The 25,605-nt window shown below is 35.9% G+C and overlaps 1 protein-coding gene across 2 annotated transcripts in view; it reads left to right on the top strand.

Moving 5' to 3' along the window:
• The window catches only part of LOC128990329 (tenascin-like), a 201,177-nt gene that overhangs the window by 121,281 nt on the left and 54,291 nt on the right, over positions 1 to 25,605 (top strand). Inside the window, exons 8-13 of one of the 2 annotated variants that reach the window (XM_054412664.1) lie at positions 3,144 to 3,331; positions 12,337 to 12,454; positions 14,675 to 14,791; positions 15,810 to 15,920; positions 16,436 to 16,576; positions 19,065 to 19,196. In XM_054412664.1, coding sequence (XP_054268639.1) covers positions 3,144 to 3,331; positions 12,337 to 12,454; positions 14,675 to 14,791; positions 15,810 to 15,920; positions 16,436 to 16,576; positions 19,065 to 19,196 — 807 coding nt within the window. The remainder of the gene's footprint in view (positions 1 to 3,143; positions 3,332 to 12,336; positions 12,455 to 14,674; positions 14,792 to 15,809; positions 15,921 to 16,435; positions 16,577 to 19,064; positions 19,197 to 25,605) is intronic. The other variant, XM_054412665.1, reaches the window with a different exon arrangement.

The following is a 25,605-nucleotide window of genomic DNA, read 5'->3' as shown; positions in this document are numbered from 1 at the left end:
TTTACCTTTGAGGCGTTCAAATGGAGACTTTAAATTTTTGTTCCAAGTAGGAGAAAAATGGGGTGGTTTTGTTTCTGTACCTGCTATCTTGTTGATTTTCTCATTTGAATGAATGTTTTCTTCTACTATATGGCTTTCGTTCTTTGCCAATTCCATGATGGAGGCAAGTTTCACTACATCTTGAAACGATGAAGCAGATCTTTCTTGTAATAATTTTGTTCTTATGTCTGAATTGCTAATACCTCTTATAAACTGCATGCGTAGTAATGTGTTTGCAATTGATTTCCCACAATTATTACAGTTGAAGTCACAGTCCGAAGATAGCTTTTGAAGCTCAACGGAATATATTTTTACGGTTTCTTCAGATTCTTGTGTTCTTGTCATAAATTTGTGTTGTAAGGCCCAGCAAGTACTAGGTTTAGGGTCAACATAATCAGCCAAAAGACTTACTAATTCAGCATATGTTTTATCCAAAGGACTTTCAGGAGCGCACAAATCATACAGCTTCTGATATAAATGTGGCGTTAAGGCATGTAGCATTGTATACACTTGATCCTTTGGTTCCAATTCTTGGCTATGTAGATATAGAAATATCTCAAATCGACGAATAAAGTTCTTGAATGATTCATTTTCCTGATATGGTGTGAAAATCATTGAGGAAATAGTGGATCGACGTTGTGGAGAAGACAAATTTGATGTACAGAAAATGATGGCAGAATATTTTGAATGTTCACTTGTAGTTCTGCAAGCTGTCCCATACGTTTTTGTAACTCATCCATTACCTTGTAATATTTGTCCTCCATTTCTACTCTGTAATCTATTTCTTTCTCAATTTCAACTTCTTCAGTTTTCTCTTCTATTAATTGCTGTACAGAATTAAATCTTTCCCAATACTCTTCAATTGTTGTTATCCTGGTTTTGATTACTTCTTTTGACATGTTTTGTAGGTTTGCTAGCCATCTTTCAGCCTTAGACAACTGACCCTTCACTACTACTCTAATCTTCTTTATATCAGTAAAACTTTCAGTATTACTTAGGTCACTCATATTAAAAAAAATTTAATAAATAGAATGTAAAAAAATTAAAAACTGGTTTTCCTCGTCGCCAAACTGTTACATATTAAATAAAAGGTGTGTAAAAAAAATAGGTGTATTCTGAAATGAATCCTAAATAACAATGATTGTAAACAAAAACAAAGTTAACTTATTAAGCATAACATATGGTATTTTTTTTAACATACAGTAAGTTATGTTAGAAAAGACACATCACAAATTTAATTCCCTTTAGAAATACATGGAGAGCAAATTTCGTTAACGTATAAACCGAGTGAGACTATAGATAATTATTTTCCTATGCTTGATATCAAATCTGTGTGTGCATACCTTCAATTTGAGACCTCAATCATGAAAATCGGTCGGGTAGAAGAGCCAAACGAACTCGGAAAAGAAAAACCAAATTTATCACCGATAAGAAATACATGGGGAGCAAATTTCGTTCTTGTATAAACCGACTGGGGTTGTAGATAAATATATGCCGATGCTTGATGGCAAATCTGTGCGTGTACCTTCAAATTTGAGACTTCAATCATGAAAATCGGTCGGGTAGAGGGGGATAGCCCAACTCCGCGCGGTGGTCAAATTTAAACCGAGGAAAAGTTTTATGGCCCCCGAAGGGTCCAGTCCAACTCTGCGCGGTGGTCACTTTTAGTGTATAGTCTAACTCCGCGTGGTGGCCACATCTAATCTCTACGCTACCTTGTTGTGCTTTCGTATGAGATATTTTTTTTATGATCTGTTTAATATAAAATATTCTATATACATACCGTGTGTCCCCAAAGTAATGATACGCTTTTATTTGTTCATAGCTACCTTATTCATGTGACAGGTTAGGTTTGGTTAGGTTAGGTTAGGTTAGGTTAATAATAGGTAAATTAAAATGAAACAAAAATATTCTATTTTGTAATAATTAAGTTTATTTTATTCGTTACTGTGGTTTCCTACAGTTCTAAATTATGTAAATTTATAACAATTTCAAACTTTAAATACAAACTCACAGCCGTCAGGGCTGTGAGAGCCAAAATTGACCACAGTGCGGAGTTGAACATGTGCCGCGAGGCACCCTAAGTGACCACCGTGCGGAGTTAGACAATCAGTTTTGACATATTTCTGACCACCGCGCGGAGTTGGGATAAGCCCGGGTAGAGAGCCAAACGAACTCGGAAAAGAAAAAAAAAATTTAATATATGAGATTTTTGCCTGATTTCTAGAGCAAGTTATTTTGCAATCCAATGAACATTTTGTGGCATGGGCATGTGATGCAGTACAGCATCTTCAGAGGTCTCTTTCCTTTCACAATTACTCTACAAGTAGTTAAGGTGAGAATGTTTAGGTTTGGTTTAGTAAGTTTGACAGTGTGATGAAAAACCACGCAAATGAAATAGTTATGTGCAAGACATCCCTGAACATGTCACACCTACAGTGAAATGTGCATAGGATGATAAAATGACTTGCTCAAGAGCTTAAGCTTACAAGGTAATTCATTTTAAAGACCATTCATATTAATGTAGTGGATGGTGGGGAGCGAGCTGGTGTAGTGGCTAGAGCGCGGGACTTCGGTCCGTGAGGTCCCGGGTTCGATCCCCGTCAAGTCACCAATGGATTTTATCTAAGTGATAATGCCGCAACCCCTAGGTCTAGCCTGAAAAAAAAACAGTCTTGATCATGAACCTAAATAAAATATCTCACTGACACTGGCCCAAAAGCCAAAAGTAAACATTATTAAACAGTAATTATGTTAATTGTTATCAGTAACATTACTTAAATGGAACTGTCCAACGTTAATGTTATTAGTATAGGGTTCATGCCAGTTAGAGAGTCATTTTGATTATGTTTATGATCCTTACAGTTTCTGTTCTAATATTCATTGAATACAAAACTATCTTGATTAAAATTTTTGACATATCTAAGGAAAGTTTTATCATGTTTTATCCTCTCATGTGTTAATAGGTATAGCTAAAAAAAACTAAGCTCACAATGATAGATCGATAGAGATGTAAAACAGTCCGCTTTCTACATTGTAGTACCTTTGTAGATCCCCTTATAAAGTTAATAGCTTTAAAAAAGTAACTATTTTATTTTTTTCAGGACTCTATTCAACAAAACATGTTATGGTCAGCCCCGTTTTCACTCCAAAGTCTGAAACACTGTGTGTTGTAATTTTTTTCCACTGTCCAACTAGTTCAGATGAATGTAGGTCTTCATCGTTAAACATATTTGTGGAAGGATTTCTACTAGACGATACTTATCTGCTTGATCTTGTCACTGACATAGAGGTATGTACAATATTGTACTTATAGTTTTTTTAGTTAAAAAGTTTAACACTATCCTGTAAGGATAGTACAAAGATATGAAAATATCTTTTGTAGCTCAATACATATCAAAAATGTATTTTATGGTTAACACATCACAATCAAGAGAAATTATAAAACTTAGTTGATGGTGAATCAGGTGGCTAATAAATACAACTAATTTAAAGGTGTGAAGACCATGTGCGTCTATATCTGTGACGCAAAATTCTAGGGGGGGAATATTAAAGAACTAGCTGTAACCCGCGGGCTTTGCCCCGTTTAACTTCTTAATTTTCAAGATGATCTTGTTCGCATGGCTCAATCACGTCCTGGTTGAAGTTCGTTCGCTACGCTCACTCACCCTTAGGTTGGAGCTCGTTCGCTATGCTCACTCACCTTTGGGTTGGAGCTCATCAGCTCGTTCGCTACGCTAACTCGCCTCCAGGTTGAAGTTCGTTCGCTACGCTCACTCACCTTATTTTGGTTGCAAATTAGCTGTTGTCATAAATGTAAAATAAATAATAGTGCTGCACCCTGTTGGTAATCCTTGTAACTTTAATGCTATTGAAGATCATAGAACAGAACCAACTTGTTTAATTGAAACAGCTGTTAAGATTCATTAATTCCATTTAAATATGAGTACTCATAAGGTTAACATGGGAAACTCCAGAGCCACTGGGGCGGAGCCCAGAGGTCGGAGGGTAAAATCCTTTCTTAGTGAGCGTCTACTACCCAAAAGGAAGATGCCTGCCAAGTTTCAGGTTCCTAGGTCTTATGGTTTCTCAGATTTCGTGATGAATGAGTGAGTGAATGAGTCAGTGGTATTTGAGCTTTATATATATATAGACTAGTGTCCCTGTTGCTCAAAATCGAGCAATTGCTAAGTATTACAGGCGTTATTTTAAAACGAATAACAGTCATAATTGTTGATGATTTTAAAAGATTTGACTCAAAGATTATGGAATACTCAACATGTACATAACAGATCGATGTAATCAACATTTCTTGTAAATATCTTATCATTTTTCAAAAGCTGATTTGGTTTTTTAGTGTTTTCTACAAAGCCTTACTCATAGCCGCATTAGGTTGTCCATAATAACGATTTTAAAAAAAACAAAAAGAAAACACACATTATTTCCATTTCTTCCCCTTGGTGATGCTCTATGATTTTCCTAGTTTCCATAGTTTGCAAATCGTCTCTTTCAATGATTACTAAGAAATGCAGCACAGTGTTAATTCAGTTTTCTTTTTAGTATATCAATTTATCCAGGTTCACTCGTTTTTTTCAAGTGTAATATTTACGCCAACCCAAATTCAAATAGTAACTATTTCATTTCAACCAAGTAATTAAATGTTAAAATGTTTGTAGCAAACTAACTGTAAATTAGCAAACTTATTGACTGTTTACAATTAACATATGTACTTATTCTCACTTTTAATTTCTGACAACAGCTGGAGTTTCATAACAATTTTGTTTCCCATGTTAATCTTATGGAGAAATACGAAACTTTAAAGGGCCCCAGGGCCTAACCCTCTATTATTTCGCTAAAATAAAAGTTTCCTGCACAACTTCACGTTACGCTCTTTCCAATGACACCAAGAACATGTAAATCGGTTCAGTAGTTTCGGAGGAGTAATTGTCACAATAAACCTGCTTGCGTATTAAATAAGTAGGCCTATAGATGACTGAATTTTTAAACTTACTGCTGGCGACAAGGGTGGTACCATGCTTAGGGTTATCAATAACGAAGATAAACATGGACAACCTTATGCGGCTATAAGTCAGGAAATGTTTGTAGAAAACACAAAATACCCCCGCCGCAGCAAACCTGCTGACTAAGCAAATTTCCAGTTGCCTGAATTGATTTTCAATTAAATGTATTTAATTCATTAGGTTTTATGAGTGCATAGGCTAGCTGCTACAGGGAGGGTAAAAACTGTGTTTTTTTTTAGTAAAATATTATTAACTTATTATAAAATAAATAAATTTACCAAGTTTGATCAAAATATATTTATAAACAAGCTAACTACAACATTTTACAATATTCTCCATAAGAATAACACAAGAATTTTAAAATAACAATTTTTTAATTTTCTCCGTAACCAAAAATTGTACAAAAGCACTTTGATATACTTAATTATTTGTTTTTTAAGCTCTTTATAAAGGTCTGGAGAGAAATCGGGAAATTTTGTGTTTAGAAGGAAAAAAATTAGAAAAACCCATTTTTACCCCACAAAACCCCCGTAAAACCCCGTTACCATGGTCCGATCATGCCGGTTTGCGAACTCATTCAAGTTTATCCCGCTTTACAACTTCAAACCAAATTTAATCAAAATCGGACCAAAATTACTCAAGTTATCGTGTTCACGGACACACACACATATATATATATACAAGCTGCTATACCCGTGCTTTGCAACGGGAAGAAAATGTGACCTAATTAAAGTGGTGCTGATGTGTGTTTAAAATACAGCAAATCTATGATTTAGTTTGAAAATACAGTATAAACTGATTTAAAAGCGTAAACCTACTTACTTTCAAACCCCTACTTTTGATGTTAATAGAATAGATCCCTAAGAATATGACCACATACCTTAGTGTAGCAATAGCATCAATTGCTTCATATTGATGCTTCATGAATGACATGTTTGACCATAATTCTTCAATTTTAGTCAAGCCTATTGACATATGTAGCTTATACTCTTAAATTTAAAAAATGAAACTTTGAACAATACTTTACAAAACGTATACAACCTCACTTATTTAAAACCAAACATAACCCTCCTTATTCTACATATCTCACAACACAAACATCTTTTTTGAGTAAACAAACGCCAGTTTATTGTATTGACCAGCTGTTTCATTAGCTAAATTAAATTAAATCATTTAAACATTGAAAGCATGCCAGGCGTAGCCCTTTGGAAATCAGCCTGCGGGGCAGAGCCCTTAGAAAATTCGTCCATATCAATACTTTTCGGCAAATCTGCACACTCTAAGCTTCATTTTGATGTGCCATATGCCTATATTTTTACTTGGTAAATGACCTTAACAGTTTACATAAAATTTGATTGTATCACTTTAATAATATAATAGATATTATTCTTGAGGATTTCTTGATAGCGTTATGATAAATGAGAAGTGAAACATTGCAAATTTTTGTTTAATACAAACGTTTTCAAGCAAAGAGAAATTAATTAAATATGTAAAGGCCTCTGAGGACATCAAAATGAAAAAGTAAATCGGTCCCGGGTCTAGGTCTTACCATGCCACCTACGGTAACTAGTGACTATTAGGCATTGGCGGCTGCAGGCAGATGACCACAACGGCGGCCGTCTAGCTTTTTTCGGGTTAGCAAACAGCAGACGTCTAGGATCAGCTGAGCCCCCTACTTTGCTAGAGAGGGGAGCGAGAGGGATGATCCGAGGAACCCTCAGACGGCGAGTAGAAAAGTGAAAGTTAGTTCTTCACCAGCAACTACGACGGCCGACGGCTATTCGAGAAGTTTTCTTGTCCCGAGATCGTTATTGGTGGAGCATAATTAACTCGTGTGATACTTCAAGTAAAAGTGTAAGTCTTGTATTTCATTAGATATAAGGTAAACCGAGTTAATTATTGCCAGGGTGTAAAATAGTAGTTTTTAAAATCTGTTTTACTAAATCTTTATATTTTCACTCCTGTTAAACCAATGGACCTGCAAAGTTGAGTTGATTAAGAACGATGGTGTGTTAAACCCATAACGTAACGAATACAATATTACGAGGCCAGTGTATTTTGAATCCATTTCAGTAAGCCCAAAACTAGTAAATCTCATCATATACGAATTTATTATAGTAGTAGTCAGTAGCTACTATAGTTAGTTAGTTGTGCGAGATCAGCACTTCCCCCATGTAAACCTGCATTTGTTCGAAAGAGTTTGCGAACCAGCATGATCAAACTATGGGAACTTTGGTTTTATGGGGGGTAAAAATAGGTTTTTTCCCAATTTTGACCCTAAGAACACAAAATATCAAAATTTATTTTCAAACCATTTTGTAGAGCTTAAAAAACAAAGGCCAGTAAAATTAGTTAAAAAATTGGCTGTGCTTGGAAATAATTCTCGGAAAGCTGGAAATCGTTTTAGTCCTTTTGTTTTATATAGAAGTAAAAGGATTTGAAGTTTGTCCCATTTTTCCAGGTGAGCTTCTGACCTGGGACCGCAAAAACCTTGAAATTTAGGGTTATTTTTTAGTTTTTACTAAAACGTCAAAGAACCGTCCAGCCTACAGAAAAACACATAATAAAGGAATTGTAGAGCATAACATTCCGCATCCATTGAGTATCTGGTGATGAATATCGAACTAATATTAAATTATTTATAGTAATTTAAATAAAGTTATTTTATTAAGAAATTATTGAACATTGCATATTTAACATTTATATTTCTTCTAGAAAATGGATTTCAAGTACATTATTATTTACAAAGTAATAAATACGAATTACAAATACCCTCGCCGCAGCAAACCTGCAGACTAAATGATTTTCCATTTACCTGGCTGGATTTATACTAAAATATTCCCAAAAAATTGTCAGATTTATTTCTTATTTAATTAACATTAATATTAGTGACTACCTACTTAGGTTGCTACAGGGAAGATATTGAGATGTTTTTTTATTGCAATGTCGATAGCTTAGTACCTATTAAATGAAAAATTTCAAAATCAAAATTTGGTTTAAATAAACAACAAACTTCAACAGTTTATTTATTCTCCATAAGAATAACATGGGAATACAAATTTAAAAAAAATTTAAATTATCCCCGTAATCGTTGGGCATACAACAACGATTTTGATGAAATTTGGTACCCACGTGTAAACCTACATTTATTCTAATGAGTTCACGAACCATCATAATAGTACTATGTGAGCGGGGGTTTATGGGGGGTTTTATGGGGTAAAAATATATTTTCCCATTTTTTACCCCAAAAGCACAAAATTTCATAATTTCTCTCCAAACCATTTTGTAGAGCTTAAACAAATAAATATTTTTTTTTGTATAATGAAGCGTTGTTGTATGCCCAACGGTTACGGGGAATATTTAAAAAAAATTAAATTTAAATTCCTATGTTATTCTTATGGAGAATAAATAGACTGATGTAGTTTGCTTGTTTATGGATATATTTCAACCAAATTTGGAAATTTTGTTTATTTAATACTAAGCTATCGACATTGCAATAAAAAACACATTTCAATATCTTCCCTGTAGCAGCAAACCTAAGTAGTCACTAAAATTAATGTTAATTAAATAGGAAATAAATCTGACAATTTTTTGGGAATATTTTAGTATAAATCCAGCCAGGTAAATGGAAAATCACTTAGTCTGCAGGTTTGCTGCGGCGAGGGTATTTGTAATTCGTATTTATTACTTTGTAAATAATAATGTACTTGAAATCCATTTTCTAGAAGAAATATAAATGTTAAATATGCAATGTTCAATAATTTCTTAATAAAATAACTTTATTTAAATTACTATAAATAATTTAATATTGGTTCAATATTCATCATCAGATACTCAATGGATGCGGAATGTTATGCTCTACAATTCCTTTACTATGTGTTTTTCTGTAGGCTGGACGGTTCTTTGACGTTTTAGTAAAAAACTAAAAAATAACCCTAAATTTCAAGGTTTTTGCGGTCCCAGGTCAGAAGCTCACCTGGAAAAATGGGACAAACTTCAAATCCTTTTACTTCTATATAAAACAAAAGGATTAAAACGATTTCCAGCTTTCCGAGAATTATTTCCGGGCAAAAACCTATTTTTACTGGCCTATATTGTGCGTGGATAAAATTCTAAAAAATTGTAAATTTAAAATTCCCATAATTATATTATTCTTATGGAGAATAAGTCAACTGTTGTAGTTTGCTTGTTTATGAACATATTTTGATGAAATTTGGAAAATACATTCATTTTTTACTAAACTCTTAACATTTTGCAAAAAAACACTTTTTTACCCTCCCTGTTGCAACAAACCTAAGTATGTACTCGTAAAACTAGTTCTATTTAAATAGGGAATAAATGTGATATTTTTATGGAGGTATTTTAGTGTACATCCAATCAGGCAAATGGAAATTCTTTTAGTCTGCAGGTTTGCTGCGGCGCGGGTATTATATAGTATACAGGTACTGTGTTTCCATTAGCACCCATATATATAATGCGGCGCGGGTATTATATAGTATACTGTGTTTCCATTTGCACCCATATATATAATGTAGGCCTATATAATGCCAAAATATACATTATTCAATTTGATTTAAAACTACTTTTGTTTAATTTAACTATTATCTCAAAAAAATCAATAATCCGGTCGGTATTTGGTCCCAAGTGATCCGAATAGTTGGAATTCTACTGTATAGTCATACTAATATTATAAATTCGAAAGTATCTGTATTTGAAGTTCGTTTACGCATTAACTACCGTACTGTTCGGATCGGTCTGAAATTTGGGGTAATGGTAGCTCACTTTCCCAATTAACATAGACATATTTTTATCTAAAAAATCCTATCGGGCTCCGCCCCAGTGACTCTGGAGTTTTCCATGTTAACTTTATGTTTATGTTTTTAACTTACCCTAATGAATAATATGTGATATTGTGCGAATGATTGATAGTTTACCTTTAGCGAATTTCCCATATAAGGAATAAGCTATTACCGTAGGTCTCATGGTAAGACCTGGACCCGGGACCGATTTACTTTTTTGTTTTGAGGTCCCCAGAGGTCAAAATTACAATCCGTTCCAATTCATATATATTATAGGCCCACAACTGTTAGCACAATAACTTGAGCAAAAATGATCCGATTTTGATGAAGTTCTGTGTAAACCTAAATTTATTCGAACGAGTTTGCCAACCAGCATGATCGGACAATTGGAATGGGGGTTTTATGGGGTGAAAATGGGTTTTTCCCATTTTGGTTCCTAAAAACATAAAAATTTGCAATTCCTTTCCAAACCATTTTGTAGAGCTTAAACAAAAATTTAGTATACATATTGAAGTGCTGTTGTATGCCTAACAGTCACGGAGAAAATTCAAAAAATTGTAATTTAAAGATCCCATGTTATTCTTATGGAGAAAATGAAAACTGTTGTAGTTTACTTGTTTATGGATATAGGTCAATAAAATTTGGCAAATTTATTTATTTCATCCTATAACTATTGACCTATGGTAAAAAAACCATAGCAGCAAACCTAAGCACTCATTAAATCTAATGTTATTTAAATTGGGAATAAATATGTCTTATTTATGAAAATATTTTTGTAAAAATGTTATCAGACAAGATGAAATTTCCTTAGTCTGCAGGTTTGCTGCGGCGGGGTATTTTATATTGTTTAGGTGCAGTGGTAGGACATTATGGCCATGATAGATGTGTAATACTACAGCATTCCGGCTTAATTTAAAGAACCAAAGTACCTGGGGACCAAACTTTGCTCAGGGAAAATCATTAGTTTACTCTGAAAGCAGTTTAGTATTGCAGATACATTAATCCACTCCCAAACTCCGCACTGCTCACCTTTACTACTTCCTTCACCACGTTGTGGACCTGTGTTTGCCCTCCTTCCCTATACCATTTTAGAATTGCAGATACTACACATAAATGCCACAGACAGTTCCCACACTCTGCACTGCTAGCCTTACTACTTCCTTCACCATTTCCTACGTCATGGACCTGTTTATCCTCCCTTCTCATAGAATTTACTACTTCCTTCCCCACTTCATACGTTGCAGACCTGTTTCCCTCCCTTCCCGTAGCATTTTGGGATTGTAGATACCTTAATCTAATCGTCATTAATAGTTCCCACACTCCAGACTGCTCACCTTTACTACTTCCTTCACCACTTCCTACGTCGTGGACCTGTTTCCCTCCCTTCCCATAGCATTTTAGGATTGTAGATACCTTAATGTAATCATCATTGATAGATCCCACACTCCGGACAGCACGCCTTGACTACTTCCCTCACCACTTCCTACGTCACCGACCTATTTCCCTCCCTTCTCACGGCATTTTAGGTTTGCAGATACCTTAATCTAATCGTTATAAACAGTTCCCACACTCTGGACTGCTTGCCTTTACTACTTCCTTCAACACTTCCTACGTCGCGGACCTGTTTCCCTCCCTTCCTATAGCATTTTAGGATTGGCTGGGTAGCTGAGTGGTTATAGTGCTCGCCTACTAATCAAAAGGTCGCCGGTTCGATCCTGAGAAAAGTCAGTAGCTTTTTGATGGTTCGAAACTGGACCCAGCTGTTCCTGATCATTGGGCTTTAAATAAATGATCCTGACTAATGAAACTGCTGATCTTAGTCAGTAACAAAGCTACACAAATCATCACACACCATTCTACACTCATCCTTCACTCATATTTGGGTTAAAATACGCACCTAGGTGGCGTCCCCATCTCAACGATTGATAATTGATAATTGATAAATTTATAATTGATTGTAGATACCGTAACGCAATCTTTATTAAAAGATCCCACACTCCGGCCAGCTTGCCTTGACCACTTCCTTCACCACTTCCTACGTCGTGGACCTGTTTTCCTCCCTTCCCATAGCATTTTAGGATTGCAGATATATTAATCTAATCGTCATAAACAGTTCCCACACTCCGGACAGCACGCCTTGACTACTTCCCTCACTACTTCCTACGTCGCCGACCTGTTTCCCTTCCTTCCCACGGCATTTTAGGTTTGCAGATACTTTAATCTATTCGTCATAAACAGTTCCCACACTCCGGACTGCTTGCCTTTACTACTTCCTTCACCATTGCCTACCTTGTGGACATGTTTCCCTCTCTTCCTATAGCATTTTAGGATTGTAGATACCTTAATCTAATCCTTATTAACAGTTCCCACACTCCGGACAGCTCGCATTTACTACTTCCTTATACAAATTTATTGTACTTTCCTTTATACAAATAATTTTGTACTGAATTACTTTTTGTCTTTTATTTTTGTTCTAGAATGGATGGAATACTAGAGTAATTAATAGCACACTTAGAAGCCTAAATCCCATAAAGTTGAGTATCAAACCATTAGGGAACTTAACTTTTGCAAGAATTGCAAGCTGTAATCCTGATGGTAGGTTATGTATTCAATTGTTACTTATAACTTAATTGCACTGTTTCAGCTGTTACATGGTTTCAGATACCATGATTTTGAACAAAAGAAATATAAAAATGATGTTTATTAAACAAATTATTTTCTTATGCATGTTCCTACTTTATTAAATGTCTAGTGAATAGAGAATGTATTTAAGAGATTTGGTACCACCACAGACAAATTTCAGTCTAAGAGGATATATTTTCATGGAATTTGGTTTTCAATTTCAATGACATGCTATATCAGCAAGTAAATTGTCTACGGCATACCACCATTTTTAAATAATAACGTTTTAGATTTACAAAAAAGTAAATGGTTATTGAAAAATAGCTTAAAACTGATTTACTCAGATATTTTTTCCATATTTTCTAATACTTCATGACATTGAAACAGTTGTATAGTTGTTTTGGATGTTAATAAATTTGTTTAGCGAATTTCCCTATAGAGAAGTAGCTATTACCGTAGGTGGCGCGGTAAGACCTGGAGCCGAGACCAATATTATTTTTCATTTTGATGTTCCTAAAGACCAAAAACACTATTCGTTTAAATTATTATGTATGTGTATATACAGGGTGAGTTTTAAATGAGTTCCCCCACTACTTTTTTCTAAATTTCTTAAGATATCAACTCCGGACCACGGCAGATCATTGTAGAGTAGAAAGTACTTCATTTTTACTGGGTATAAATGTTAAGCCGCCATCTTGGATCCACCATATTGGATACAAAAAATTATTTTCAAATGTAAAGGTGGGATTGTGACCCATCGTTTCAAACTAGATTTTTATGCTGAATATAATGCTGCAATCTGTTTTTTTTAACTAATCCGTTAAAAAGTTATAAGGAGTTTTTAAAAACAATTTTAGTATACATTTTATTGTCCGAAAATAAATAATTCGTTAAAATGAAGTGAATTAGACCCAGTCTTAACAATTTATCTTTGTTTTTTTTATCTAGCAAATTTAGGAGATTAGGGGCGAATTCTATTTGCAAATGTACAAATGTATACAAAAATTATTTTTTAATATTACGGATTAAAATTCTATTAGGGATTATTATTCTATTTTTATTTTTTACGGATTAAAATTTTGAAAAACAGCTTGCAGCATCGTATTCAGCTTAATAATCTGGTTTGAAACGATGGGTCACAACCCCACCTTTTCATTTGAAAATCATTTTTTGTGTCCAATATTGCGGATCCAAGATGGCGGCTGAAAATGTCCAATTCGCCAAAAAGAAGAAAATATGACCCAATAATGTTGGGTGGTAGAGTTATTTCCTATTCTAGCAAAGGAACTGGTTCTAAAATTATTTTTTGGAAAATTCATTATAACTTTTCAACGGATCAATATTTTGAAACACAAATTCTGCCATTGTACTCAGCGTAAAATTCTCGTTTGAAATCATGGGTACAACCCTACTTTTACATTAATTTGAAAAAGAAACTTTGTATCCAATATGGCGGCTTAACATTTATACCCAGTCAAAATTAAGTACTTACTACAATGATCTGCTGTGGTCCGAAGGTGTTATCTTAAAAAATGTAGAAAAAAGTAGGTGGGAACTCATTTAAAACTACCCCTGTATATAAATTTGTATATATACGTCCGTAAACGTGATAACTTGAGTAATTTTTGTCCAATTTTTATGAAGTTTGGCTTGAAGATGTAGGGCGGGATAAACTTGGATGGGTTTACTACCCAGCATGATCGGACCACGGGAATGGGGTTTTATGGGGTAAGAATTGGTTTTTCAAATTTCTGACCCCAGAAACATAAAATTTCCCAATTTTCTTTAAACCATTGTAAAGAGCTTAAAAAACAAATAATTTAGTATATTGAAGTGTGATTTTACAGTTATTGACAACGGAAAAAAAAGGTAGCCTAAATTAAAAATTTCTATATCATTTTTATGGAGAATAAGTAAATATTTGTGGTTCCCTTGTTTATACTTTGATCAAACTTGTAAAATTTATGTATTTTGTGCTAAGCTATTTATATATAAAAAAAAAAAAAAACACACACACACACACACTTAATTACCCTCCATGATATAGCAGCAAACCTAGGTACTTGTTAAAACTAATGTTGTTTAAAAGATTTAATTCCAATCAGGCAAATGGAAATGGTCTGCAGGTTTGCTGCAACGAGGGTATTATCTTTTACACTGAACTGAATTGTAGTACAATGTCTTTTATTCAAGGTGAAGAAGTAATTGAACTGCCTGCAGCAACTTTGCCATCTCAATGTAAAGCCTCCTCAACAACCTCAACTCTACATAGCTCAGTGAAAACATATACATCTGTTGCCAGTATATTAGGTAAATTAGTCCTACTGATCAATGTTTTACTTAATTTAAGTAGAAATAATGATTATTATCAAGAGTGGATTTCACCTACATCAAGCAGCAGGTTTATTTTCTCTCGACATACAAAAATGTTTTTAATTGTGAATGTGTTCTGAATCCCAAAAAACTTCTCAGGGCTATTTTTCTGGTGAAATTAAAAGTAAATATTAACATCAAGGAAGCAGGGGCTCAATTTTCAGCAGAACACAATGCAACTTGGTGAGTCAGTCGGTATTATCCAAACATTACTGACGAGTATATCAGTAACTTGGTTTGTATTATTTACAGAATACATAAACATAATAAAATTTAAGATAATTGAAATTAATAAAAAATTATAAATAAATAAATAAATAATATAAAATATAATATTTGCCATCATAAGCAATACCTTTATACCATTTACTTTAAATTGTGCCAGAAGACTTCCCACCCTCATCCCATCGTAAAATAAAGCCTATCTTGAGCATGTTTAGTTTTGGCATTGAGTATAAACCTAACCGTTTTGGTAATGTTTACAGAGAACTAATTTCCACTTTATATTTCTTTAATCATAAAAACAAACTGCCCTACGTTTTACAGTTGTTAAAATAATTATTGGTTTGAAATTTGCTATTAAAAGTTGTTTAAGTTTTCTAATACCTTAATTTGACTGATAAATTGTTTTTTTTTTATTATGTAAAACAAGGTTGAAAATTTTAAAACTCAATGAAACTTCCAAAGATTTAGGCTGCAGTGAAGTTATTAATTAAGTAAAAATTATCAATTATAAATTAGATGGGGACGCCACCTAGGAGCGTATTTTAACCCAAATATGAGTGAATGATGAGTGTAGAATGTTGTGAGATGATCTGTGTGGCTTTGTTACGTTTTAGTCATCTTTAAATATTTTTTATATTTTAAAATCGTCAGTTAAAATTGCTTTTTACTGGTTATCGGATTTTGTAACAAACGTTTAATATCAACTATATTTAACCTTAATGTTTTGTAGATGTTATCAAACCAGTTACAAACTCCACCAACAATTGCTGGAATGGTGGAAAGTTAACCACTGCAGGGTGTGCATGTACTCCAGGCTTTAGTGGGACAAACTGTGAAATTGGTAAGTATATTTCTCCAACGCATTTCCTAGATTCAAAGTTTGAGATTTGGGTAGAGACATCTGTTTTGGGTCTCCCTGACAGAACCCCAAAAAAAGTTGTAATCAAAATGTTGTCTGTATGACTGTGTATGTGTGTTTGTGTGCGTGTGTGGGTGTGTGGGTGTGCGTGTGTGTGTGTGTGTGTGGATATGTACAGAGCTACAGACTAGACCTTTTCTCCATTTTATGAAATTTGGCAGTGCAAAATACAAAAAATCTTAAAAAGTGTGTGCGTTAAACATTATGTCAGTTATGAAAAATGAAAAAGGGGGAGTAGAAATACTAATATTATTCATTGAAATTTTTGTTAGTAATTATATTGCTCTGGTACACATTTTATGGTAGTAAGGGGCCCTGCTGTGATTGTTTGCACTAGGCCTGCACTGCACTACCCAAAGCCAGCTCTGGGTATAGTTTTTCTTGGAAAAGTTTGCTCTACAAAAGATAACCAACAACTACAATGATGTTTGTTACAGGGTGTGGTAGGAACAGATTTGGTCGGGACTGTGAGGGCTTTTGCTCTTACCACGATCAAGAGTGTCGAGGACTATTGCTGTGTAACAATTTTACAGGATGTCAATGCGCTCCAGGCTACCAGGGACCCGACTGCACTCAAGGTTTGAATCTTTGTAATTCCCGTCACAGCAAACCTTTGGACAAGAAAATTTTTCTGTTTGTTGATTGCATTTGTATATTAAAATGTTGATTATAAACCAAAAATCATTATGGTAGATTTTTTACGGTGGATGGATGAATTTTAAAACTTAAAAATAATTATAAAATATAAATAAATTAAAACTTATCACATGGCATGTTAATTCTCTAGTTAGTTGGTCTTCTAGAACACACTCTAGGGTTAATTTACACGTAGCATTTATAACTTTTTTTTGTTGTGTGTTTCAAATGCAGTTTTACCATTCTTTAAATTTAAATCGTAACGTATGAATAATCATTTCTGACATACAGTACAATATTTTTGACCAAATTGATCAAAAACCTTATTTCTCCTGAAGTTTAAAAAATGTATAAAGCTTTTCATAAATTTAAATTCCAAACCCCCTTTTAAATCCTAATTATGGATTCAAAAAAGAAATATTCATTTTATTAGGGTATAGCTGAAGAATATATTTCTGGTGCATGTCCTTTAATGTCTACTAGCTAGAGGTCGTCCAGTGGTTGAAAACTCAACCAAAAATGTGTAATTTACAGATTTCTCTATTTTCACCCTTCGCTGTAAATAAAACATGTGATTGCAATTTCTTACATTTGTTTTGATTTTCTGTTTATATTTCATTGTTGTTTCGTCACCGGCAACCCATAAGGTCCATGTTATTTTTTTTTGTTTTAAATTCATTTTTGTGTTTTTATTTTCGAGCCTATTTTAATTTATGAAGGGATTCTGCACATCTTCAGGAAAATATCTTTCTACCAGAGTACGGTATACGTAGATATTCCCTGCGATGCACACGAGCTGAGGAAACAGGTTTTCAAGAAACATGCTTGTATATTAATATAAAGATATAAAAATCTTATATAGAACCCTATTTGCTGCAAGAAGCCTTTTTTGTTTTGTGCTTTTTGTATGGATTTGGTTTTTCATTTTTGTGTAGTCTCGAGTCACTTAACATATAAATAAGAGGTTGATGTACCTTAATTTCGTCTTGTGACTCCTTTACCTCCTCTAGGGTGTATTACAATCGTTTCGTCGACTTTGTCGCCTTCTTCCGATCCTCGTCAAAAATATCAATAAATTTTTACTCATATCGAGGTCCACCGTAACGATCGGAATTCACCCGAGAGGAACTAATGGACTCACAAGACGAATTCAGGTACATTAACCTCTTATTTATAATTATGTATGATTGTGCTACTGTTGAAAAAAATTTTACTTTATAAGCGAATTTCCCTATAGAGAGGTAGCTATTACCGTAGGTGGCAGGGTAAGACTTAGGCCCGGAACCGATTTACTTTTTCATTTTGATGTTCCAAGAGGTCAAAAACACAATTTGTTTAAATATTTGTTATATATGTATACTAGCTGTACCCGCGGGCTTTGCCCCGTATAACTTCATATTCGTATTTGCATGCCTCAATCACGTCCTGGTTGAAGTTCGTTCGCTACGCTCACTCACCTTTTGTTTGCAAATTAGCTGTTGTTATAAATGTTCAAAAATATATATAGTGCTGCACCCTGTTGGTAATCCTTGTAACTTTAAAGCTATTGCACATCATAGAACAGAACCAACTTGTTTAATTGAAACAGCTGTTAAGATTCATTAATTCCTTTTGAATATGAAAAACTCCAGAGCCACTGGGGTGGAGCCCGAGAGTCCGGTAAGAATAAAAACTACTTAGTTTTCCTATGTAATGCCCAAAGAATCAGTGTACCGAATTTCAGCCTCCTAGGTAAAAGGGAAGTGGGAGAATTAGTGATGAGTGAGTGAGTGAGTCAGTCAGTCAGTGAGTCAGTGAGGGCTTTGCCTTTTATATATTTAGATACGTCTGTGAATGTGATAACTTGAGTAATTTTTGTCCGATTTTGATGAAATTTGGTTTGAAGGTTTAAGGCGGCATAAACTTGGATGAGTTTGCAAACCAGTATGATCGGACCATGCTAACGGGGTTTTACGGGGGTTTTGTGGGGTAAAAATGGGTTTTTCTAATTTTTTACCTTCTAAAAACAACATTTCCCGATTTCTCTCCAGACCTTTTCAAAGAGCTTAAAAACAAATAATTTAGTATATCAAAGTGTTTTTGTACAATTATTGGTTACGGAGAAAATAAAAAAATTGTTATTTTAAAATTCCCGTGTTATTCTTTTGGAGAATATCATAAAATGTTGTAGTTTGCTTGTTGATGGATATATTTTTATCAAACTTGACAAATTTATTTATTTTATACTAAGCTATTTAAATTTTACTAAAATACACACTTTATTAGTTTCCTTGTAGCAGCAAACCTAGGTATTCGTTAAACCTAATGTTACCTTGATTAGATTTAATTGAAAATCAATTTAGGCAAATGGAAATTCGCTTGGACGGCAGGTATGCTGCGGCGGGTTATTTATTTTTATTTAACATTTCTCTTAATTTTTTCTTATTTTAGCCTGCACTTTGGGTTGGTATGGCAATGACTGTTCTCAACAATGCGGGCACTGCGGGGACGGCCATTGTGACATCTACACTGGCTATTGTGTATCATGTGAAGAGGGATACTTAGCCCCTTATTGTAAAACAGGTATATACACTCCTAGTTTGATTTAACACTAATTAAAGTAATTTTATTTCCAGACTCTGCTTAGCAAAAAAAGTTCCCCCGTGCTATAAGGGGGTTTCACTTGGAGCCTCAAAGGAAATTTTATTTCACTTGAAAAATTGATTTTTTTGATAATCCATTAGGATGTTTGATTTTTGAACTGAACTTTTATTCACGCAATTGCCAAAAATGTCTGCGAAGATTGCACAATTGAAAATTACGATTTTGCCACGATTGCAGGAGACGATGATGACGTCCCTGCGATTGCGATAGATGTTCACGATTCCTTAGTGATTGCGGAAGATGCCCACGATAATGATGGGACTGCAGAGGACAATCATGATTTCGTCGTGGTCAAGAACAGCTTAGTTCATTTTAATTTTCTATTGGGGTTTACGATTTGGTTGCTATTGCAAAACTCATTAAGACAAATTTTTAGTATAACAAACAATTATTAATGTCTTTTAAATCAAAACTTTTTAAAGCAACCCTGTTTTTACCCGCGATCCAAAGGTCAACTTTTTTGACCCGACTCGAACAACAAGTCTGGCCTGCAGACTCCTGTTGTTATTATTATTATTATATATTTTTTTGTATTATAGCTAGCCTCTTAGGTCTATTTGCTGATCATATTTTTGAAAACAAAGGGTCAAGGTCATTGAGTTGAGTTAATATTACGTGTATTTCTAAGCTCCAGCCAGAAGAATCGGAATATAGGTGAATCTCTGGTGTGAGGCCGCCGGGGCCTCATAGATTCTAAAATATACAACCCTGCCCACCACTAAATTTTATCAGTACAGATCCACTCTTTCTTTACTGTACTGTTGCACTCCTTGCTTAATGGACATGTTCCAAATGCACTGGCGGGAAGCCTTAGTGGATGGATAAATTCAAGTTTAAAGCTTTCCAACCTCTTAAAAAAAAACACGCACACACAAAGATGCTCTCGCTGGGTCGTTTTAAAATTTTGTTAGTAGATCCTTAACAACAATAAAGTATGATTTTCCTACAGTCAACTGACAAGGTGGTCTTCCTTACACTGATTATAGCACAGAAAGTTGCTAATTGATGCATCTTCTTACTTTTTGCCTCACACTTTTTACTTTTGCCGCACACCAGTATTCCAACCAAACAACACAAAACAGCGTGCTTTTATGTCAACTCGATCACAGCGTGATCGTCGGTATGACCCCCGGTCATGGCAGGATTGTCGGTATGACTCGCGGTCTCGGCGGAATCATTGGTATGACACCGCGATAACAACGTGATTGATGGTATGAGTCCCCATCACGGCGCGATCGTCGAAATAACTTCGCCTCCTGCGCTTGAGGAACAATCGTGAACATCTCTCGCGATAGCAGCGTCATCGTCACTCGCGAAGAGGCAAAATCGCCGACAATCGGATCAAATCCCGTCCCGAAAAATTCCCGAATCAATATTTTTTTCCCGAAAATTTCCCGAAATTTCGGGACTTGACCATCCCTAGTTTTTACACAGATTAACTGTAGGAAAAATATAATGTGTAACGCGAGTGCGAACTGCCTCTGCTGCACTCGAGAAACTTTCCACACTCGCCTTTCTTTGTGTACAGCAAAGTGCCACTTCGCCCACTAGTTTTTTTTCATTTTTAGCGAATTTCCCATATAGGGAATAAGCTATTACCGTAGTACTCATGTACTCATTTCTCCTGGGTTGGGGAAGTAGGCTGAGGCTACTAAAGCCTTTTGCCTCCCTGCTGTGGAGTCTAAGTCGACTTGGACTGTCACCAAATCACGGCTGATGAACTCTGAAACAGCTGAACAAACGTTGTTTAGGGTTCATCAGGATGCAGACCCTTGGGTTAGCAGATCCCCTATCATATACCAGCTTACCCACCTGGGTTGGAAGTTCTTGAATCGTTCCTCTTCTTACCCAGGGTTCTTGAAGGAGGGCAATGTCGAGCCCTTCGGTGGCAAACCTCCTGCCTGTATAATTGGGCCCTGGCTGTATGAGGTTGGCCTGTATAATTCGGGACTTCATTCCCGTTTCCTGTCTGAGGGGTCACTCCTACCCCTCCTCTCTCGGTAGTGGGACCCTCTTCAATCCCCTTGTCTAGGGTAGCGGCTCCTTGGCCAGTGCTGCTCTCTCCTGGTCGTTGAGGGACCCCTGTGCCTCTCCTCTCTCCTTTCCTGGGAGTTTCTCCTATCAAAGATAGGGAAGTGCCGGTAGTCTTCGCTTCTCCTTTCTTCACCCCTCCTTGTCTCCACTGACCTCACCATGGAAGTGGGGGTTGAGGGTGGCGTGTTCCCCTTTGTTGCCGAGGGGGCCGTTGGAGGTTGCGCTGGCGGAGCAGTTGGTGGCTGTGCTGGGGGGACGGTGGCCTCCCCTTCAGCGTTTGATGTGACGGTGGACGATGGGGGCTCAGGCCGAGCTGCGGGAGCCGCTTGACCAGCTCCCTCCTCCGGACCCTTGCCCCTCAGCTTCAGCGTGACTGTGTCAAAACTGTAGGCCACTGTCAGTGGACGGTCCCTGGTTATCCTGGCCGCCATCTTCGGGTCGATGGACAGGACCAGAATCAAATCAAATCAAAATTTCTTTTATTCCGTATAAAATAATTTTTTTACAGTTTTTACAAATAATGTATTACAATAGAACTATAACTAAATTCCTTAAATCATACGAAATTAAACCCACATGGGAAAACCCGTGCGTGGGAGTGAGTCGTTTTATATTGCAGCCTAATAAGAAAGAAAAAGAAACTTTGATATTTATTAAAAAACAAATCAAAAAACTTCTAATTACTGGCATGATTACAAAGCGCTAGCGGAATTTTGGCTAATCGCATAGGAACATAGATAGTGATGTCAGATTGACTCGTTGACTTCCCCCTACCATTAACAATCCAAAACGCCCCCCTCCCCCCTCCACACACAACACGCACACACACACACACACACACACACTACCACACACAGATACACTCAGCTGTCCTCGTCCCAACACCAACAAGCGGCTGGTAGCCCTAGGGTACTAGGGCCGTCAATGCTCTGTCCCTGTGCCACAGAATCGAGAACTGCACACACATACACACACACCCACACGCACATACTCACCAAGGCACACTCACGCGCGCACACACAATCACACGCTGTACCAGCTGTAAGCTATTGTCTGTATATGGAAACTAATAATCTATTAGCTCCATCCCTACCAATGAGATTGAGCCAGTGAACAATGTTTTTTTTGTACGTTGTAATTGTGTGTCTGTCGAAGTCTCGTAAGTCTAGTGGAAGGTTAGAGTAAATGATGTGTGCAACGTAGTGGCAATTAGTTGTAGAAAATGTCTTTGTAAGTCTGGGTAAGCGTATGCCCTGGCCCAGTGCATGTCGAGTATTATGGTCATGTTGTGGACGAACAAAGAGTGACTCGTGGTGTTTGAAAATAAACATCGAAACTGTTCTGATGAATAGTTGCGTTAAATCAAGTACATTCATTTCAGTGAACAGAGCATCCGACGAGTATTGCCTACCCCTGCCAAGTGCCGCTTTTATAATTGCCTTTTGTGTTACAACGAGAGGTTGCAGAATGTTGCTGTAAGCACCACCCCAGGCAATTATCCCCCCCTCAAGCAGCGACTGTACATAAGCAAAATATGCATTTTTAATTTCATCCATTTCAAGAAAATGGTGCAGTTGGCGAAAAGCAAAAATCAGTTTTCTTAACTTTTTGTTTAAATATGACACGTGATCTGCCCATGACAATTTAGAATCAAACACAACTCCAAGATATTTATAATTTTGAACTCGATTTATTACTGGGCAGGGACAACTATTTCCGATTTCATGACCACAAGAATGAATTTTTATTTCGTTGCGAAGTGTGTCACCTCGAGCTCTTAAGGAGATTGGAATAAATTTACAATAAAAAAGGTTTAAATTACCTGTATCCGTCAAGTGATCCTGGTTTGTAGTTAATTGACTACAGCCGTTTCATGTTGTAAAAACACATCTTCAGGTCAAACGTATATACATTGATTTAATCCATGGAATGGTCGTCAAGGTTTAAAGTTCACAAAAATGACACATACACGTACACGAAAACATTAAAACATAAATTGGCCAACACAAAAATATGAAAAACGCGTGATAGGCATCGGACACGTACGGCGCCGCTAGAAGGTAGGTCATGACTCATAGCCTTCTAGCGGCGCCGTACGTGTCCGATGCCTAACACGCGTTTTTCATATTTTTGTGTTGGCCAATTTATGTTTTAATGTTTTCGTGTACGTGTATGTGTCATTTTTGTGAACTTTAAACCTTGACGACCATTCCATGGATTAAATCAATGTATATACGTTTGACCTGAAGATGTGTTTTTACAACATGAAACGGCTGTAGTCAATTAACTACAAACCAGGATCACTTGACGGATACAGGTAATTTAAACCTTTTTATTGTAAAAATCAGTGATCCAGAGGCTATACCATAAAAATGAAAATGGAATAAATTTTGTTTTAGTGACATTGAGCGTTAACACATTCTGATCAAACCATTTTTTTATTTTTGACACGCCTCTTTCGGCATTGGCAAAAGCTGAGTCCCAAGTTTCGCCTTGGAATAATAATAATGTGTCGTCAGCAAAAAGATAAAAATCACCTTCAATATTTAATTTCACAAGATTGTTAATGTAAATTAAGAATTGTAAAGGCCCTAACGTGCTACCTTGGACCACCCCAAAATCTACATTACCAAGATTTCCATTGATTCCATTAATATTTACAAACTGCTTTCTATTATCAAAATAAGATCGGAACCATTGCAGAGCTACATCTTTAACACCTATCAGTTCTAATTTTTTTAAAAGGAGCGATCTATCCACTGAGTCGAAAGCTTTGGCCAAGTCAAAAAATACCAGAATAACACGCCTGCCTCTACTGATGGCCAAATTTATATCTTTATTAACCTCGAACAATGCATCTGTGATGTTTTTTGATTTTCTAAAACCAAACTGGTGGTGTGTTAAAATATCGTGCTGGTTAAGGTAATGAAAAACTTGATCTTTGATAATTTTTTCTAAAATCTTGGTGAACACACTTAGCAAAGAAATTGGCCTAAAATTTGAGATATTGGTGACGTCACCCGACTTGAAGAGGGGAACAACCTTGGCAATTTTGTAGGCGTTGGGGAAAATGCCACTTTGGATACTCTTGTTAGTTATATGTAGCAGTGGTTGTCTAAGTGTCTCCCAGTTGTCTTTGAGTAGTTCAGCTGATACACAATCATACCCTGGAGCTGAGCCACCTCGCAGTCTAGTGACGTAGGTGTACAGTTCCTGTTCAGTTACAGTGTGAAGTGTGAGTATGGAGTCAACAGCGTGGTCAGTGTCATCGACCACAGGCAAACCGCCCGAATCTATACTTGCTGCCAAGTTGGGACCAACTTTGGCGAAGTACTCATTAAACTCGTCGGCTACCTGTAGTCTACAGTCGTTGTCAACATTCAGTCTGTTTGCTGCAAATCGTGTAAGCGGGAAAATGTCCTTTCTATTACCTCTACCTGCTAATTCGTTTAATGTACTCCAGAACGTTTTTGGATTGTTTTTTGAATTTGAAAGTTTTTCCCTAAAATAATTGTATTTAGCTAGTTTTGTATCTTGGTTTAGCTCATTTTTGATTCTTTGAAATTTTGAAATCAATTCCATATTAAAAGGTTGCCTCCTAACTAACTTGCTCAATTTGTCCCTATCCCTTATTTTTTTAACCAAGTCCTGTGTGATCCATGGTTTGAGTGGCCAATCTTTAATTTTGCCAAAAAGAATATCTGTAGATGCGTTTACATCACTCGCAAGCGAGACATCTGACCAATCACACTCTTTAATGTTTAAGCTCAAAGATGCTTTGTCAATGTAAGTGTTTATGTTGTGTGACGTGTTAGTGTAAGGGTTGTGACTTATTTGTAGACAGATACTGTAGTGATCAGTTATGTCCGTCCTCACCACAGCAGTTTGTAAGGCAGTGCAATCATTGTGGCTTACAAATATATGGTCAATATTTGTTTGACTATTTCCTACTACTCTAGTAGGTGTATTTATGCCACATATAAAACCATGTTCGTAAAAAACGTCCAAGTAGCGTTCAGTTTTGTAGTCAGTTTCTAGTAAGTTGCGTTAGTGTCACCCATGAAGACGTAAGTGTTACAGTCATTTTTGTTCTCATAGTAATGTCTAAGAGCGTTAGTAAAGTTGTCTAAGTCACTGTCATGTGTACGGTACACAGTCAGAACGTTGGATCTAGTTCCTTGATGGACAAAGTCCAAGGTCAGTCCATGCACGTCGCCCAGCTCCAGTTCCTTGCATTCACACACATTCACTCTCTCACTCACATACATCAATACCCCATCATTTTTATTTTTTC

This window comes from Macrosteles quadrilineatus, unplaced genomic scaffold, assembly GCF_028750875.1.
Source record: "Macrosteles quadrilineatus isolate MER2022 unplaced genomic scaffold, UCM_ALF_1.0 Scaffold_3__2_contigs__length_128488019, whole genome shotgun sequence".
NCBI lineage: Eukaryota > Metazoa > Arthropoda > Insecta > Hemiptera > Cicadellidae > Macrosteles > Macrosteles quadrilineatus.
The sequence above is the reverse complement of the archived record's forward strand: the minus strand, read 5'-3'. Positions and strand labels throughout refer to the sequence as shown.